The 19,780-nt window shown below is 40.0% G+C and overlaps 1 protein-coding gene across 1 annotated transcript; it reads left to right on the forward strand.

Moving 5' to 3' along the window:
* The first annotated feature begins 3,862 nt into the window (after positions 1-3,862).
* Positions 3,863-4,795, forward strand: LOC101412057 (olfactory receptor 13A1-like). The gene has a single exon (XM_004461083.1). The coding sequence runs from the start codon at positions 3,863-3,865 to the stop codon at positions 4,793-4,795; it is 933 nt and encodes a 310-aa protein (XP_004461140.1).
* The last annotated feature ends 14,985 nt before the right edge of the window (positions 4,796-19,780 follow it).

Consider the following 19,780-nt stretch of genomic DNA (forward strand, 5'->3'; position numbering starts at 1 on the left):
GGATCAGGCCCACCTGTGAATAGAACTTGGGCCAAGTTTAATGTTGGATGAAGCCATCCCAAACACTTGCTACCAGGTAAGAGATGCTGGGTTGCTCATAGAATTGATGAGCAGGTTTTCAGAGCATCCTAGGGTCACAGGATCTCAGAATTGGAGGCTGCAACCTGCACAGCTCACATTCTTGCCATGTGGCTGGGCACAGTATGCTGTGCCCATACGAGTCATTTGATAAATGCTGTATGATCTGAATATAGGGCTAAAACTTAATGAAGAGCTGCATGCAAACCTTGGCACAGACCAGAGAAGAGGAGTGAGAGATAAACAATTTCAGTCTTCTAGAACTCCTTGTAAACCTCTTGTGCCTGGTGATAGAACCATAATCAGGCTCATATCTATGTTTTCTCTTGTCCTAGAGGGCAGCACCTGTGTTTCAGGTCTGGTTCATGGGAGAATTTCTGGCCCTAAGAGCTCCAGTCCAGTTGGTATCCATCCCCAGTGAGGCAGGCACAGGCAGCTATCACTGTGATCCTCTGTCCCACCACCATCTGAATTTCCTGAGGAGCTGAGGTCTGCCTGGCCCAGAGCTGGGGTCTACCCTGCTGAGGTGTCAGGACCTGGGGTTAGCTGGCAGATGCTGACTCTCATGACTCCTTGAATTTCACATGCTGCATCTCACTTTGTTTTCAATGTCAGGTCATTGTGTCTCCTGGAGACTATGGACACTTGACATATTGTTGACCCTTAAAACCTGAGTGATTGAAAAATTCCCATCCTACTTGTGCTGACAATGTGCACCCTTGATAGAATGTGATAAAAAGGGCACTTTACCTCTGTGGACTTCCTCTCAAATCCTTAAACCCAGTCTAACAAAAATGAAAACATCAAAGAAATCCCCAAAGAAAAGCCTCCTGCAAAGTACCTGATAAATCCTCCTCAAGTGTCCAAGGCCATCAAACAAAGACACTCTGAGAAACTGTCAGAGCTAAGCAAAACCCAAGGAGTCTTGTTGGCTAAACATCATATGATGTCTGAGCCTGGATGCAGACACTGAAATAGGATGCTTGGGAAAACTGAGGAAATCTGAATAAACTGAGGACTTTAGTTAAAAATAATGTATCAATATTGTTTCTTTCATTTTGACAAATATTCTGTAATAATGCAGTAACCTATCTACAGTGGAACTGGGTATGGCATGCATGGAAGCAATCTGTACTATCTTCCCATATTTCTATATATCTAAAACTGTTGTAAGGAATGAAAAGAATTTCTGCACGACTGGCTGTGCAAGGCCCTTGTCTGGGTCAGCAGAGGAAGACATGCTGGAATCAGGTCAATAGCGTGAGGGATTTGCCCCCAGTTACAGGCCAGGGAGCACTCCCCATGGCATCAGGACACGTTCCTTTCCTGGTCCTGACTCAGCCCCCACCTGGAGAATGAGCGTCAGTGCCCATGTTTACCTCTGGCTGGAGGTAATTGCTCCCTGAGGGCCACTCCTGCTCCTAGTATCCTCCTTGCTCCCCAGTGACCTCAGAGTCCACCCTGAGTGAAGAATCTTGATTTAAGTGACAGAAGCAAACAAGACACCAAATGGGAGGAATCAGGGCTTTTAATTCAACATTCTTTAATCAGGGTAAGGATATCGTTTACCTTTGATAAAAATGTGTATTTCTTCTATTTAGATAGGAAAAAAATTTTGAGTACCATCCTTTATATCTCTTGATTCTTACATCAGCTTTCCACATTTTACTTTTGGTTTCTGAAAAAATAGATTTGATTTAGCCCTGCCCAATTTTACTGTGGAAAATATGCCCTTGTAATCACTTAGCTCTGTCTTTTACTATTCCAGTTTGAAATGCTGAGGTGCCCCAAGACTCTTCAAGCTCTGTGGCTCTGCTGCATCCAGCACCATTTGTGCAGCTGATTGGTAAGAGGGAAAACAGCACCAGTAGTTTTGAATCTAGAATAGATCAAGATCTTTAAAATAAACCTATTCTGCCTGCAGGAACTGGAGGTGACTGACAATTTCCTATGAATCAAGAGTGGGAGGCGGCATGTTGAACATGAAAATGTACAGGCATGTTCACCCCGGATGTTAGTTATGGACTCTAGATATTAGGGGCAGAGAAAGGCTTTGGGCATCTGTGCCTGCATAGGATGGTCCTGTGCCTTATGGAAAAGGATATGTGCTGCATTATTTGCTGAATGGGCTCCAGTATGACTCTTGGATGCTGAGCACCCAGGGCGTGAGGAACCCCCACTCTGTCCTCTCATTATCACCCCAATTCTGCAGTGACACAAATTGGATTCCAGTCAGCACCCTATGCACTTCTCAGCCATTTTTCCCTTGTTAGGGTTGAGGGCAAAGAGGGTGACAGGAATAAGTAGGCTATAGTTAGGACTGTAAGAGAACTCTAAAAGCACCTGTCCCTGCTTAGGCTCACAGGAGGTTCACAGCCAGGCACGTAATTCTGAAAATTCGCAGCATCTCTGATCATGGACATGGGGGAGAAACCAGTTCCCTGGTTAAGACATACATACATTGACAGTTTCTTGTTCTCAAGGAGTCCTTATCCATGGTAAAGCTCCAGAGTAGACTCTCTGACCCTCCCTCTTACATGGGCTGCTTCTGCCTGGTGAGTGCAGAACACACGAGAGGGAGGGAAATGTTCATCATAGGGTTAACGGATTAGTGGATCCCTGAGCCCATAATTTGTGGTCTTTGTGGAAGACAGTCTCTTTATCTGAGCTGTTTCCCATCCTGCCCAAACATCCTAGTTCACAGATTGGATGCTGGACAGATATGTGAGATCAGGAATTCTCTGACCCTGGGAACTGGGTGGGTGAATTGTCAGGAAGTAATGGGAGAAAGTAAAGTTGGGATTTTTCATTCCTTACTGCATCTCCAGTGCCTGACACATCCTGACATGCAATGAAAGGGGAAAATTCTCACTTAGCCCAAAAGAAGCTGGACTGGGTAAGAACTTGGAGTTGGGCTCCATCCAGCAGCAAGTTCTAGCTTCTCAGAGAGCAGCCCTGGATGCCACAATCTAGCCACACTCACACACTAGGGAGCAGCCTGTATAGCAGAAGGCAGGGTTGGGCATTTGTGGATTTACCTGAAAGATCTTCTGCTAAGTTAATGCATACCTGTCTTCTGACAGTGCCTCCCACCTGCTCCAAGGCTAGTGGCTTTCATCCAGACTTGAACTGATGTGGTGTCCCCAAACACTTCCAAAGCTTCACCTCCTCTTCTGGTCCCATCAGAATGCCTGAGCTCCCCACCTCATCCCATCCCTCTTCCCACGTTGCCCTTTATGAGTGAGAATTCCATCAATCTTTGAAGCAATCTTCTCTTTGTAGCCTCACTCCATCCTCAGCTGAATTTGTTTTCTTTTCTGTGAGTATAGAGGCCTTGAACCTACTGACCTGTCTGGCTTGGTGTGCTTTCCACATGACACTCATGGAAAGACAAAGTGCCCTCAGCTCCAAGAGCCATCTCTAAGTTGTTTCCATGTGTCCAAATCATGTGGGTAATGATTATAATTAAGGTGAAAACGTTCTATGAAAATCACTGAAAAATGATGACCCTTCTGCATACAGGAAGGATAAGCTGTCATGGGGAGGGTGTCTGTGGGTGTGGGGAGATCCAGAGGGAACAATGAATTCAATGATTGTCACCCTTAGTGCAGGCACCTACATAAACATCTGAACCATGTATTTTCTAGGGCACAAGCCCCACCATCAAGTCCTGTAGAGTCTTAGCAAGAGTGCAGAGAGTACTAAAAACCCATCTGAGCCTTGTGCTTTCTCTGACTAAGTACTCTTTGCTTCCCAGGACCCCTTGGAAAGGTTCACTCACCCAATGGCAGCAGACAACCACACAACTGTGTTGGAGTTTGTCCTTGAGGGTATTTCTGAAAATCCCCGCCTCCAGGGTGTTTTCTCTGCTGTTTTCCTTTTACTTTACCTGATGGCTTTTGCAGGGAACTTCCTCATCCTCATGGCCATCTGCATGAATACAGCCCTTCACACCCCAATGTACTTCTTTCTTACAAATCTGGCCATCTTGGACATTGTCTGCACATCCACAGTTCTCCCCAAGTTGCTGGAGAACCTGGTGGGTAAGAATGGCACCATTTCTTATGCAGGCTGCATGACCCAGCTGTTCTTCTTGACATGGATTCTTGGGTCTGAGCTGCTGCTGCTTACAGTCATGGCCTATGACCGCTATGTGGCCATCTGCCAGCCACTGCATTATCATTCACTGATGAGCAAGTCCTTCTGTGCCTTTATGGTAGTCAGCGTGTGGGTAGTTGGTGCAGTGGATGCCTTTGTGCACACTGGACTAATGGTACAGCTAACTTTCTGCAACCCCAATCAGATACATCACATTGTGTGTGAAATCCCCACACTGCTCCTGCTTGCATGTGGCTCTACAAACCTGAACAACATCATGGTTGTCACTGCAGTCAGTTTCTTTGGGGTAGTCAACTTTCTGCTCACCATGGTGTCCTATGCTCTGATCATTGCCAGCATCCTGCGCATCCGCTCTGCCGAGGGCAAGCGCCGGGCCTTCTCCACATGCTCTTCCCACCTCCTGGTGGTCTGCATGTACTACTCCACTGTCATCTACACCTACATCCTCCCTGGTTTTGGGACTTCTGTGGCAAATGGCAAAGTGGTCTCCATCCTATACACTGCTGTTAGCCCTACCCTGAACCCCCTTATCTACACTCTGCGGAACAAAGATGTAAAAGTGGCACTTAGGAGGGTGTTTCTGACATTTGGTAAATGAAAGGAAATGGTCAAGGTGAAAATTTCTCTATTTTAAGTAGTTTATTGCATTAAGTGACTTTGAGAATCGGATGCAAGTTTCAACGGGAAGAAGTAATTAAAGTCATAGATTTAGAAATAATGTGCTTCCCCAATGAGAATTGGCTAATTTCTTCGGGGAAACTTTAAGTTCCACAAATCTGACTGGTGATGCTCTCAGGGCATAAAGGAAACAGGAAGTGAGTGGAAAAGCAAGGGAGAGCAAGAGGCCATAAGAAACAGCAGGAGTCCTAGCATTGCCCACAAAAAATACCCTCCTTCCACTTGCTGCTGACATTTTTGCTTAAACATCAGTACCAGGGATCAAGGCTTAGCCTTCACAGGTGACTCTTTCACAGTGGGCTTCTTGTGTTCCTGAAAGTTGGCCTATTATGCACATGGATTGTCGCATTTTGACATGGGATCTCTTGGTAAGCTGCTTTGGAGAATGTCACTTAGACCCTGATTCCCCTACCCACCTCCATTTGGATTAGGTTATGAAAGAGACTAGAGGTACTATTGATCACCATCTCTGTGAGTTGTTGTGACCTTGGCACAATAAACAGGATGAGAGGTGGCATAATAAATATTTCCATTTTAGTGAACTGCAGGAAAGAGATGTAGGTTATTCTTCCTTTCTCAGAGGGGAGGATCATTTTTTAAACAAGAATCTGTGTCATCACAGGAATATTAGTTTTGATTTTTATTTTGAACAAAATTCATTATTTTTATAAGTTCAATTTCTTTTCAATCTCCTCCTTCCTCTTCTCTTCCACATTTTCCCCCACTTCCTCCTTCTTCTTATTTTAATTATTGTCATTGCTATTCTTATATTCTGCTTTGAACCTCTAAATGTTCTTCATTTCAGCTTAGACTTTCTTCTCTTCTCTTGGTAATTGCATTTGGTCATGTATGCATTTATCATTAATATTTACTACTGATACACACATTTACAGCTAGTGATATACACATTTACCTTTCTTCATCTCCAAACCCCACACTTATTGATATAATTGCCTAGCTATCATAGCATTTTTAAGTTTTCCAGGTATCTCATGAAAAATTGAAATATATGCTCCTCTTTTCTTCATCCCTAATTGTAATAGCCTTAATTACTGAAAAATTCTTCCTCCTCTTCTAGCCTCTGTATCCATAGCATTCTCAAATCCTATTGATTAATATGAGTAACTCTTCTGTCTGCCACTTCTACCATCTGTAACAATCACACAAAGATGTCACAGCATCCCTACTGTATGGCTTAACACCTTCCACCTGGCCTGCCTATGTATATTCTTGACCTCCCAAGATTAAGGTTCTGCCTGTTCCCAGAGTTATAAATTTCATGAGATTTTACAATAAATGTTTTCAAGCATATAGGAAAGTTGAATGAATTTTATAGTGAACACTTGTGTGCCCAATACCTAAATTCTATCATTAACTTAATACCGTTGCCTTATTACTTATCTATTCATCAATTCAACTTATTTTATGACTTTCAAAGCAAGTTTAAAATATCAGTTCACTTCACCTTATAAACCTGATATTCATTAAGTAGTGTTAAACATTTGTTCTTTTCTTTTCCCATTGAGGTAAGTTTTTCATTGAAATACATAAATGAAAGTACACAATTTCTGAGTTTTGACAAGTGCATACAGCTTCATAACCCAAATTCCTTTCGAGATATAGAATATAACTAACAATTCAGAAGATCTCCTCCTGTCCTTCTCAAGTTAATCTCAACCCCATTCCTTACTGAGGCTATCATTGTTCTGTTTTTTCACTTTTGATCAGTTTTCGTGTCCTAGGACTTCATATAAATGTAATTATAGTGTACGTGATGGTCTTTCTATTAGTATAGTATTTTTGATATTCATTCATGTTGTTGCATGTATAGTTTATTTTTACAAGTAATACAATGTATGAATAAAGCACATTTATGATTCAACTTTTGGTGTACATTTATATTTTTTCTAATTTTTGTCTATTATGAATAAAGCTGTTATGAACATTTGTGCACATGTCCTTCTGAAGATATGTTTTTGCTTCTCTTGAATAAGTGATTTGGGGTATAATTGCTGGGTCCTGGGGATAGTGTCTTTTTGAATTTTAAAGCAGTTTTATTGAAATTTATCCACATACCATACAGTCCATCCAAAGGGTACAAATAGTGGGTTTTAGTACATTCAATGTTGTGTGTTCTTTACCACAAAAAATTTAGAACAATTTCATTACTCCAAAAAGGAAAACTACCAATATTTTTTCTCCAAAATAGTTATACCGTTATACAGTTCCACCAAAAATGAATGAGAGTTATGGTACTCCACATATTCATGAACTATTAGTGTTATACAGAGAAACGTTTTAAAAATTGAAATCTAATCATGCTCTTCCCCTGGTTATAGTATTTGAGTATCATATTTTCTCGTGGATGGAGTTAGACATTGCACAGGATCTGACTTACAATTTTATTCTTTTTTAGTATAAGAATATAGTGCTATAAACTTCTTCTTAAGTACTGCTCTAGCAGCATCACACAAACTGATCTATTGTGTTTTCATATTCATGATGTTCACAATTCTGTTTAATTTGCCTTTTGATTTTTTACTTGAACCATGTCCTAGTTAGATGTGTGTTATTTAGTTTCCAAACTTTCAGGTATTTTCCAGATATCTCTATGTTGTTCATATTTATTTTAATTCCATTATTGTCATAGAACATACTTTTTATGACTTAAACATTTTAAATTTTTAGGACAGGTTTTATGGTCTATATAATGGGTCTATCCTGGCAAATGTTGTTGAATGGGGAAGATGAAGTCATTAACTTCAGAGTTCACAAAAAGCTCGAGTTCTGCAAATTTATGCCCAAAGCCTTTACATCCTCAAGGTATTTCTCAAAATTACATACTGCACAATTGTTTCTATTCAAGGTCTCCAGGGTCTTATGTGATCCAGCACTACTTGCTTTCACCTTCATCCCTCACCCCTGTTCCAGTCCCAACACCTGGATCTCTGTCAAAGTGTTTGCTGGTGGCCTTCCTTGCCTTCTGTTACATCACCAGTGTTGAACCTTTACATCATGCAATTCTTAGATGATACACCATCTCAGAGAATTATTTTTGCCACTTTATCTAAAAATTTTCCTCCACATAGTCACACTATTCTATTCTTTCTGTTTCCTTTAAGGCATTAATCATGATGTGAAAATATCTTGCTTACTATTTGTATTAGTTAGCCAAAGGGGTGCTGATACATAATACCAGAAATTAGTTTTTATAAAAGGTATTTATTTGGGTTAGGAGCTTACAGAGACCAGGCCATAAAGCATAAGTTACTTTCCTCACTGAAGTCTATTTTCACGTTGGAGCAAGATGACTTCCAATATCTGTGAGGGTACAGGACAGGCTTCCTGAATTCCTCTGGGCTCAGCCCTTTTGGTAGCTCAGCTGCAAGCTCAGCTGTAGACTATGAAACTCTTTAGCCTTTTTATGCCTCTCTGGAAAAGATCAGCTGTAGACTATCAGGTGAACAGCTTGGTCTTTCCCTCAAGACTCCAGCTTAAGACTTCAGCATCAAACTCCAACATCCAAACCCCAACATTCAAAGTCTCCAACTTTGTCCTTTGCCATACCTTTTATCTGTGAATCCCCACCCACAACAGGGTAGGTACTCAATGCCCCTACTGGCACAAGAGATTTACATGCTTTCTTAATCAAGCAAACCTCTGAATCCAATATAATTAATATGCCCAGGTGAAAAGAACAGTTCACACACAGAATCCAATATTTCTTTTTGGAACTCATCAATAATATCAAAATGCTGCACTCCATCCTCTAAATTCCAAAAAGACATTGCAATATTTAAAAAAACCTTAAATGAATTACAATGCAAGTACTAAATCATATCACAATCAATTTAAAGAAATACAGTTTGTCTTGGGGCAAAGTCCTGTCTGCTATAGACCTCTGAAACTTGCAAAACAATTTATCTACTTCCAGTACACAAATGGACAAAGGATAAAATGTTCATTACAAAAAGGAGAAATTGGTATAGGGAAACATGAGGCACAGGTCCTCTAGAGTTCAGGAAACCTGCAGGGCATCCTCGATTTCATTCTTAAGATGATGGTTTCTTCTTGGTACCTTATGGGAACCCTCCCTTTCCACATGCTCACCCAATGACCATTTTCTTGTTCCACCCCATCAAGCATCTGGGTGTTGCCAACCTCCAGACTTCTACCTCCAAGAGTGTTGGAGTGATTGCCACATCTTACCTAATCTTTGGGTTAGAGTCTTAATTCCACTAGCACAGTGGCATGAAGACAACATTCCCCCTACATTTGGCATACAGGATCAACCCTCTCAGAGCAAGGAGTTGACCACCTGGCCTTTCCTAACTTTTGAGGGGAGGTCCACTCCTCTCAGACCTGTGGAGTGTTGAACTTAACTGCCCTAATCCTTGGGGAATGTGCTCTACCCTCTATATCTTGGGGTGGAAAAACTCTCCCAGAACATCAGACAGGAACATCCACCCTCTTCAACTGCTGGGGCAAACTCACTCTCTCGGTACACATGGGTGAGGTTCCTCTCTTGGCCCAAGGTGATGTCCTAATTCCAGATCTAAGCTTCCATGGTTTTCCTCTTGAAGTCTTTTCCCCTTCCATCTATCCTTCCCATTTCCTTTTTTTCATTTTTTTGTCTTTATTTATTTTTTTAATATTACATTAAAAAAATATGAGGTCCCCATATACCCCCACGCCCTTACCCCACTCCTTCCCCCATAACAACAATCTCCATCATCATGAGACATTCATTGCATTTGGTGAATACACCTCTGAGCACCGCTGTACCTCATGGTCAATGGTCCACATCATAGCCCATACTCTCCCACATTCCACCTATCAGGCCATGGGAGGACATACAATGTCTGGTAACTGTAGTTTTATTCATACAGCTCTCTCAAAAAGTATGTTGGTTTAGCATGCAGGAAGCAGGAGTCCAAGCCATCAGACAGAAAGACTTTCCACAAGTCTTTCCTAGATAACTGCATCTTCCATCCTGATTTATAAGTTTCAAGTTTTGTTAAGTCCTCCAATGGGGTACTTTCATCTGGGAGCTTGATTTCCAGAGACTTGGAATTTCCAGAATCAGTTTCTGTTTTCTCTGTGCCTGACAGCTCATTCCTCAGCACATTTCTCTCATCTAGCATTTTAAAAAAGTGTTACATTCAAAAAATATGAGGTCCCTATATAGCCCCAACACCCCTCACCCCACTCCTCCCACATCGACAACCTCCTTCATCATCGTGGCACATTTATTGCATTTGGTGAATATATTGTGGAGTACTGCTGCACCATATGGATAGTGGTTTACAATGTAGTTTACACTCTTACCCAGTCCACCCAGTGGGTCATGGCAGGACCTACAATGTCCAGCAGCTGTCCCTGCAGTACCTCTTAGGACAACTCCAAGTCCTGAAAATGGCCCCACAGCATATCTCTTCTTCCCTCTCCCTACCCTCAGCAGTTACCATGGCCACTTTCTCGAAATTAATGCTACATTTTCTTCCATTACTAATCACAATAGTTCCATAATAGAATATCAGTAAGTCCACTCTAATCCATACTCTATTCCTCCATCCTGTGGACCCTGGAATGGTTATGTCTACTCCACCTCTATATCAAGAGGGGGCTTAGATTCCACATAGATGATGGATGCAATTCTGCTTGCAGTTGTAAGCACTCTTGGCTCCCTGGTGTGGTGGTTGACCTTCTTCATCTCCTTGTTAGCTGGCTGGAATAAGTTCATTAAACCAGAAGGTAGGAGTTTCAGGTCTGTTGAGGCTGAGGGCCTGGCTGTCATATGGACTCCCTGAGCATATACCAAACCCCAGCACCAACCACAGGTCTGGTAAAAGTAATAGGAGAGGCTTGTGAACAAAGATCACATCTGAGTTCAACTCCATCACACACAGAAACAGAAACTCCAAAGTAGGGCAAACTGACATTGCACTGAACTCCATCTGTCATGACCTTAGAAACTGCAGGTCTCTGCAGCCCTCAGAAGAACCAGTACCTGGGCTTGTATCTACTTTGGCTGTCTCTGGGACCCTGCTGAGGTGTACATAAGAGTAACCCCTCTGATGACCTCCTACTCTTTTTGGAGACTCATAGCCATATAAACTCTTTTGTCCCTTCCATTTCTCCCTTTTATTCAAGGTCAAAAAGCAGTTTTGACACCTGATATTTCATATAGGCTGAGATATTCTGCTGGTCTGAGTTGACCCTTTTATACAAGGTCATTTTCTAGTTACATCATCAGCTGGTACTTGGTAGTAATCCCTCAGCACCAGGGAAGCTCATCCCCAGAGTTATGTCCCACACTGGGAAATGTAATGCATTTACATGCTGAGTTTCACTTTGAGACTGGCCACATTTGAGCAACATGGAGGCTCTTAGTAGGTAACTCTTGGGCACCCTGAAGCTCTAGGTCTAGTTCTTATTTCAGGCACACAGGCTCAAAAGCATAGTCATTAGTATCAAGGGCTCATTGTTGGGACATTCTTATTTTGCTATAAGCTGCAAGCAGAAGGCAGGCCACATTGTCTAGGTTTACTTTGGACATTTCTTCAGCTAAATACCCAGGCTCACCATTTTCAAATTCTGTCTTCCATAAAACACCAGGAGTTAATCTTGTTAAGTTCTCTGCAACTGTAAAACACAGATTACCTTTCCTCCAGTTTCCGATAATAATTTCATCATTTACTTCTAAACCATCATAAAAAGTCTCTATCATTCATCTCACAATTATTTCTTTTTAAGGCCTTATAAAAAATAACTTTAGGCTCCATATTGCTACCAACAGTCTCTGCAAAGCAATCTAGGCATTTTCCATGAAACACCTTGCATTTTCTCAAAAAAATACCCCTTACCCATTTATAAAACCTTTCCAGAATTTTGGTAATTTCAAAAGCAATTCCCCACTCCTTGGTACCAGATTACTGTAGTAGTCAGCCAAAGGGGTGCTGATGCAAAATACCAGAACTTGGTTGCTTTTGTGTCTCTCCACAAGGTCAGCTGTACATGACCAGACAAACCACTCTATCTCTCTTCCTGGGCCTCCAGCTTAAGACTTCAAGATTAAACTCCAATATCAAAACCCCAACATTAAAAGCCCCCAACTCCATCCTTTGCCATGTCTTTCATCTGTACTTCCCCACCCACCAAAGGGTTGGGACTCAATGTTCTACTGGCATAAGAGGTTTGCATGATTACTTAATGAAGCAAACCTCTGAATCCAATATAGTCTAATATGCCCAGAGGAAAAGATCAGTTTACAAATATAACCCAATATTTATTTGTGGAATTCTCAATAATATCAAACTGCCACACTATTTTTCTCAATTTTATTTTAGTAGAATATAAGCTCCTTAAGGGACTAGGGGTCTGTATCTTTGATTGATTAATGTATTCCTAGCATCTAGAACAGTAACTGGTATGTAGTAGGCATCTGATAAGTGTCAGTTGCAGGAATAAATACCTTCACAGTATAACATAAATACTTTAAGCATGAAGATCTTGTCTGCCTAATGCAAATTTAGAATGAAGCAGAGTGTCTGGCATATTAGGTACCTAATAAACATGTATAGAATGAATGGCACACCTGGGAGAAATTCGATGCTGGAGAAAAGATGCATTGTAATGTTTGTTTGATTCTTAGAATTGGGTGATTCATCTGCATGTTTAATGACCACAAAAGCTTGCCTTCCCTGCTCAGTAAGAAGTCAATAAATAAAAGTGGCAGGTATAACCAAAACCTGAATTGCATAAGCAAGCATTCTCCCACCCAGCTCTCCAAAAGGATGCATGTCTCCAAGTGGATGAAGTGGAGTGGAGGGGTAGGTGATGGTGTGGGAAATGTGGGAATAATCAGGGGTCTTTCTATGAAAGTAGGAATGAATATACAATTATCAATTGCAAGGAAAGTACAAAAATTTATAAATGTGTATAGTCTAAAATGTAAACTATAATGGAACCATGGTTGGTAGTTCTGTTTCAATATCTGTATCAGTTGCAACAAATGTAACATCCACATATGAAAATATCATTGCTTGGGAAGTTGGAAAAGGTGTGATGTTGAGCACATGGGAGTTCCCTATATGGTGCTATATCTGACTTTACTGTGATCTAAAACTTTTTTGAAGACACACACACACAAATGTAGACACTGAGGAAGAAATGGAAGACTCAGAGTTGTTCTGAATGATATTGCAGTGACAGATGCGGGACATCATATACCTTGTCATAACCCAATGAATGGACTGGGAGAGAGTGCAAACTACAATGTAAACTATAATCCATGCTGGGTAGGTATGCTCCAAAATGTATTCATCAAATGTAATGAATGTGCCACAGTGATGAAAGAATTTGGTGATGTGGGAGAAGTGGGGGTGGGTGGTGGGGATTAGGGGTAAGTGGGATCCTCTTATAATTTTTAATGTAATATTTTGTATGATCTATATCTTTTTAATTTTTTAAAAATCTATAAATAAAACCAAATAACTAGAACATCTTCTCCATATTCTACACCACAACTTGCTATGATTCTTTCATAGACCTTAAATCCACATGAAGGAAATATTTTCTTATTTACTGACTTATACATATTTTGTCACTTTAAAACTTGTCCTTGGTTCTCAATCTCCAGTACCTAGAATTGTGCTTGGAAGTCAATGAATATTTTAATGAGTAAATAAATAAATTATAATTACTTTAAAAATAATAAAAGACTTCAACAAACCAATCACCAGCAAAGAAACCAAAATTGTCATCAAATTCCTCAAAATGAGTAGATCAAATCAGATGGCTTCACAGGCAAATTCTGCCAAACTTTCAAATAAGATTTAATACTAATCTTACTTAAACTCCTCCAAAATACTGGACAAGAAGGAATGGTACTGAACTCATTCTATGAAACCACTATCACACTAATGCAAAATAGATATAAAGATATTAAAAAAGAAAATTAGTCCCATTTCCATAATGAATAGAGGCAAAAACCCACAAAAAATTCTTGCCAATCAAATCCAACAGTACCTTAAAACAATTATTCATCATGACCAAGGGTTTTATCCTAGGAAAGGAATGGTGGTTCAATGCAAGAAAATCAATCAGGATAATACAGAGTAATAAATTGAAGAAGAAAAACATGTGATCATCTAGATTGCTGAAGAAAAGGCATTTGACAATTTCCAGCATCCTTTCTTCATAAAAGCACTCTAAAAGATAGGAATCATGGTGTGGTGGTTCACCATGGAGCCTAGAGTGCCTATAACTGAAAGCAGGAGGATTGCATCCAATATCCATGTGGAATCTAAACCCCCTCTTGACGTAAATGTGGAATGGACACAACCAAACCAAGGTCCACAGGAAGGAGGAATACAGTAAGGATCAGAGTGGACTTAATGATATTCTATTCATGAAATATTGTGGTTAATAATAGAGAAAATGTGGCATTGATGTGGAAAAAATGGTCATGGTGGCTGCTGGGTGCGGGGAATGGGAGGAGGAGAAGAGATGTGGAGGCATTCTCCGGACTTGGAGTTGTCCTGGGTGGTGCCCCAGGGACCACTGGATGTTATATGTTCTCCCATGGCCCACTGGATGGAACATGGGAAAGTGTGGCCTATGGTGTGGAACACGGGGTATGGGGTGCAGCGATGCCCGGAGATGTACTCACCAGACGCAATGGATGTGACATGATGATGGGGGAGAGTGCTATTGGGGGGGGAGTGGTGGGGTGGGGGTGGTGGGGGCGAATGGGGGCCTCATATTTTTTTAATGCAATATCTTTTTTAAAAATGAATAAATTGAGTAGAATTTGGGGAAAATAAATAAAAGATAGGAATCAAAGGAAACCTTCTCAACAAGATAAAAGGCATATATGAAAAATGAACAGGTAACATAGTACAGAATAGTGAAAGACTTAAAGCTTTCATGCTAAAATTGCGAACAACACTGACCCCACTGTTGTTCAATATACTGCTAGAAGTTCTAGCTAAAGCAATCAGACAAGAATGCAAATAAAAGTAATTCAAACTGGATTGGTAGAAGTAAAACACTTGATATTCAAAGATATGATCCTATGCCAAGAAAATCCTTAAAAATCTACAAGAAAGCTAATAGAGGTAATGAACTAATTCAGCCAAGTGGCAAGATATATGATTAATATGAAAACTTCAGAACTCTTTCTATACAGTAGTAATGAGTACTATGTGGACATAGCCAGGAAAAATTACACTTATAACAGCAATTAAAATAATCAATTATTTAGGAATAAACTTAGCCAAGGACATATAGTCCATATATGCAGAAAACTAGAGTGCATTGCTAAAGAAATCATGTGCCATGATGATGAAAGAAGTTGTTGATGTGGGAGGAGTGGGGTGAGGAGGGTGGGGGGTATATGGGGACCTCATATTTTTTTAATGTAATATTTTAAAAAATTAGAGAAAGAAAAGAAATCAAAAAGGCTTAAATAAATGGAAGAAGACTTGTGTTGATGGATGGGAAGACTAAATAGCTTTAAGATGTCAATTCTACCCTAATTGATATACAGATTGAATGCAATCCCAATAAAAATGTCAACAGTCTTTTTTAAAGAAATGGAAAACTCTTTTATTAAATTTATTTGGAAAGTTAAGGGGTCCTGAATACCCAGAAACACCTTGTGAAAAGTTGGACTTTAAATCATATTTCTGGACTTTATTCATATTACCTACCTATAGTGGTAAAAGCAGCATGATACTGACACAAAGATAAGATATACAGACCAATGGAACTGAACTTATGGTTCAGAATCAGCTCCTCACATTTTTGGTCAAGTGATATTTTAACAAGACTGTCAAGCCCACCTAACTGGTGTGAATAGTCTATTCAATAAATGATGCTGGGAAAACTGGGTATCCATATCCAAAAGAAAGAAACAGGATATAAACTTTGCACCTTATATAAAAATTAACTCAATTTTTGAAGAAGAAATACAAAGTTACTTGTACTACTAATATTGAGGGTTTGACATACTGCTCTGTTTTCTTTTCTAAGACATTGCCTATGTACTCAAGAGGTTCTTGGTCCTCTATTTGAGAACATAGAAGGACTCCCCAGAATGGGAGTTTAATGTTTTATTGTATGTTGTGTGGGTCTCCATGCACTGAGGTAAAACCCTATACCAGAAGAACACTTTATATTCCATAGAAGCATACACAAGGTGCACCCATTCCCACATAACCCCCCACTATGGATGCACATCACCAGTGATCCTTCTTGGCCATACTTTTCTAAAAAAATACATCCACACCACAGACCTACAAATCCCCAGCTTTCACTAGTACCTTCTTTCTTTCCTCACCTCAGTTACATAGAAAGTTTATCCCAACCCCTCCAAACTTCTCAACCTCAAATTCCAGCACCGTCAACCCCTCACATGTCCCTGCACAAACATCACCCCCTTCCACTGGGGAACTTAGAGAAGAAATTGTCAATATACATAAATGACAGGAGATCTTACATGCATGAAAGGCAAAATGCAAAAAAAAAATAGATTTAATTTTTGAATTTTGTATTTATTTTTAATTATTTTATTTTATATTATCATTTTCTGTTGGCTTTGTTTGGGGGAGATTTTAGATTGCATAAGAGTTGAAACTGTAGCAGGGCAGTATCATCAGTGTGATGTATCAGTGGCAGGGTGTTCCTATCTCTCCACATCCTTTCCAACATTTACACTTTTCTGACTTTTTAATAGTGGCCACCGTAAAAGGTTTGAAGTGGTATCTCACTGCAGTTTTGTTTAGTTTTGATTTGCATTTCTCTAATCACTAGTGATTTGAACATTTTTTTCATGTTTCTTTGCCATTTGTATTTCTTCTTTGGACGATTGTCTTTTTAAGTATTTTGCCCATTATTTAATCAGGTAGTGTATTTTTATTGTTGAGTTGTATGATGTCTTTATATATCATGGATATTAAACAGTTATTGGATATGTGATTGCCAAATATTTCACCCCTGAGTGAGCTGCTTTTCACACTTTTGACAAAGTGCAAAATTTAATTTTGAGGAGATCCTATTTATCTATTTTTTTCTTGTGTTGCTCATGCTTGGGTGTAATTTTAAGAAATTACTGCTTACAACAAGAACTTCATCATGTTTTCCTCCTTTTTCTTTTAGGAGATTTACAGGTGTTTCTTTTATATTTATGTCATTGATCCACAGTGAGTTAATTTTTGTATAGGGTGTGAGATAGGTTTCTCTTTCTTTTTGTATATGGTTATTGAGTACTTCCAGCACCATTTGTTATATAGACTGTTCTGACCCAGCTGGGTGGACTTGTCAAAAATCACTTGACTGTAGATATGAGGGTATATTTCTGAGTTTTCAGTTTGCTTCCATTGGTCAATCTATCTTTATACCAGTTTAATGCTGTCTTTACCAATTTTGATAAGTAATATGCTTTAAAGTTAGGAAATGAGAGTCCTCCAACTTTGTTCTTCCTTTTTATAACACTTTCGTCTATTTGGGGCACTTACCCTTCCAAATAAATCTGATTACTGGCTTTTCCATTGTGCAAAAAAGGTTTTTGGGATTTTTATTGGGGTTGCATTGAATCTGTATATCAGTTTGGGTAGAATTGATGTCTAAATATTGAGTCTTCCAATCCATGGACACAGAATACCCTTCCATTTCTTTAAGTCTTCATCAATTTCTCTTGGCAATGTTTTACAGTTTTCTGAATACTGGTCCTTTATGTCCTTGGTTAAGTTTTTTCCTAAATATTTGATTGTTTTAGTATCTATAATAAATGGATTTTTTCTGATTTCCTGCTCATATTGCACATCAGTAGTGTATAGAAATGGTACAGACTGTTGTGCATTTATATTGTAGGCTGCCACTTTGCTCTATTAATTCTAGTAGTTTTGTTGTGCATTATTTAGGATTTTCTAAGTATAAGATCATATCATCAGTGAATAATGAAAATTTTCCTTCAGAATTTCTTATTTAGGTGTCTTTTAGTTCTCTATCTAGCCTAATTGCTCTATATAAAACATATAGCATACTATTGAATACTAATTTTACAGTGTGCATCCTTGTCGTGTTCCTGACCCAGCTGGAAAGCTTTGTACTTACCATTAAATGCAATACTTGGAGGTTTTTCATAAATGCACTTTACCTTACTGAGAATGTTTCCTTCTATTCCTATCTTTTGGAGTGATTTTATCAAGAAAATGTGTTTTATTTTGTCAAATGCCTTTTCTGCATCAAGTGAGAGGATCATGTGAGGTTTCTCCTTCAATTAGCAAATATTGTTCATTCCATAAATTGATTTCCTGTATTAAACCACCCTGAAATAACTAGGATAAAACCCACTTAATTATAGTGTATAATTGTTTTAGCTAGATTTTGGATTCTGTTTGCAAATATTTGTTGGGGATATTTGCATCTAAATTGATTACTTCTCATATTTGTAGTGTCTTTTTTTCCCCCAAATTCTACTCAATATATTCATTTTTTTAAAAGATATTACATTAAAAAAATATGAGGTCCCCATTCGCCCCCACTGCCCCCAACCCACCACTCCCCCCCAATAACACTCTCCCCCATCATCATGTCACATCCATTGCGTCTGGTGAGTACATCTCCGGGTATCGCTGCATCCCATGTCCCGTGTTCCACGCCATAGCCCACACTTTCTCACGTTCCATCCAGTGGGCCATGGGAGAACATATAACATCCAGCAATTGTCCCTGGGGCACCACCCAGGACAACTCCAAGTCCTGAGAATGGCTCCACATCTCTTCTCTTCCTCCCCTTCCCCACACCCAGCAGCCACCATGGCCACATTTTCCACATCAATGCCACATTTTCTAAGTTATTAACCACAATATTTCATGAATAGAATATCATTAAGTCCACTCTGATCCTTACTGTATTCCTCCTTCCTGTGGACCTTGGTTTGGTTGTGTCCATTCCACATCTATGTCAAGAGGGGGTTTAGATTCCACATGGATATTGGATGCAATCCTCCTGCTTTCAGTTGTAGGCCCTCTAGGCTTCATGGTGTGGTGGTTGACATTCTTCAACTCCATGTTAGCTGAGTGGAGTAAGTCCAATAAATCAGAGTGTAGGAGCTGAATTCTGTTGAGGCTTAGGGCCTGGCTATCATATTGTCAGTCCAGAGATTCAAATCCCCTAGATATATCTTAAGCCCCAGCACCAACTACAATTCCAGTAAAGTAGCATGAAAGGCTTGTGAAAAGAGATCCCATCTGAGTCCAGCTCCATCACGCAGAAACACCAGCTCCAAAGAAGGGCCAACTGATATGGCAGTGAACCCCATCTGCCATGACCATAGAACCTGTGGGTCTCTTTAGCCCTCAAAAAGACCAATACCTGGGGTTGTATCTACTTTATCTGTCTCTGAGATTCTGCTCAGGTGTGCATAAGGGCAATCCTTCTGACAACCTCCAGACTCTTCTTTAGAGACTCATAGCCATATAAACTCATTTGTCCTTTCCATTTCCCCCTTAATTTAGGTCAAACAGCATTTTTAACTCCTGTTATTATATATGTAGACAGGGATATTCTGCTGGTCCACATTGAACCTTTAATTCAAGGTCATTTTCTAGTTGCATCATCAGCTGGTACTTGGTAGTGATCCCTCGGTGCCAGGGAGGCTCATCCCCGGGTGTCATGTCCCACGCTGGGGGGAAGGCATTGCATTTACATGCTGAGTTTGGCTTCGAGACTGGCCACATTTGAGTAACACGGAGGCTGTCAGGAGGGAACTCCTAGGCACAGTGCTGCTCTAGGCCTTGTTCTTATTTCAGGCATATAGGCTCACAAGCATAGTCATTAGTATCAGGGGCTCACTGTTGGACCCTCATTCCTTCCTGGTCCTTACCATTGCACCTGG

This window comes from Dasypus novemcinctus, chromosome 14 (assembly GCF_030445035.2).
Source record: "Dasypus novemcinctus isolate mDasNov1 chromosome 14, mDasNov1.1.hap2, whole genome shotgun sequence".
Classification (NCBI taxonomy): Eukaryota; Metazoa; Chordata; class Mammalia; order Cingulata; family Dasypodidae; genus Dasypus; species Dasypus novemcinctus.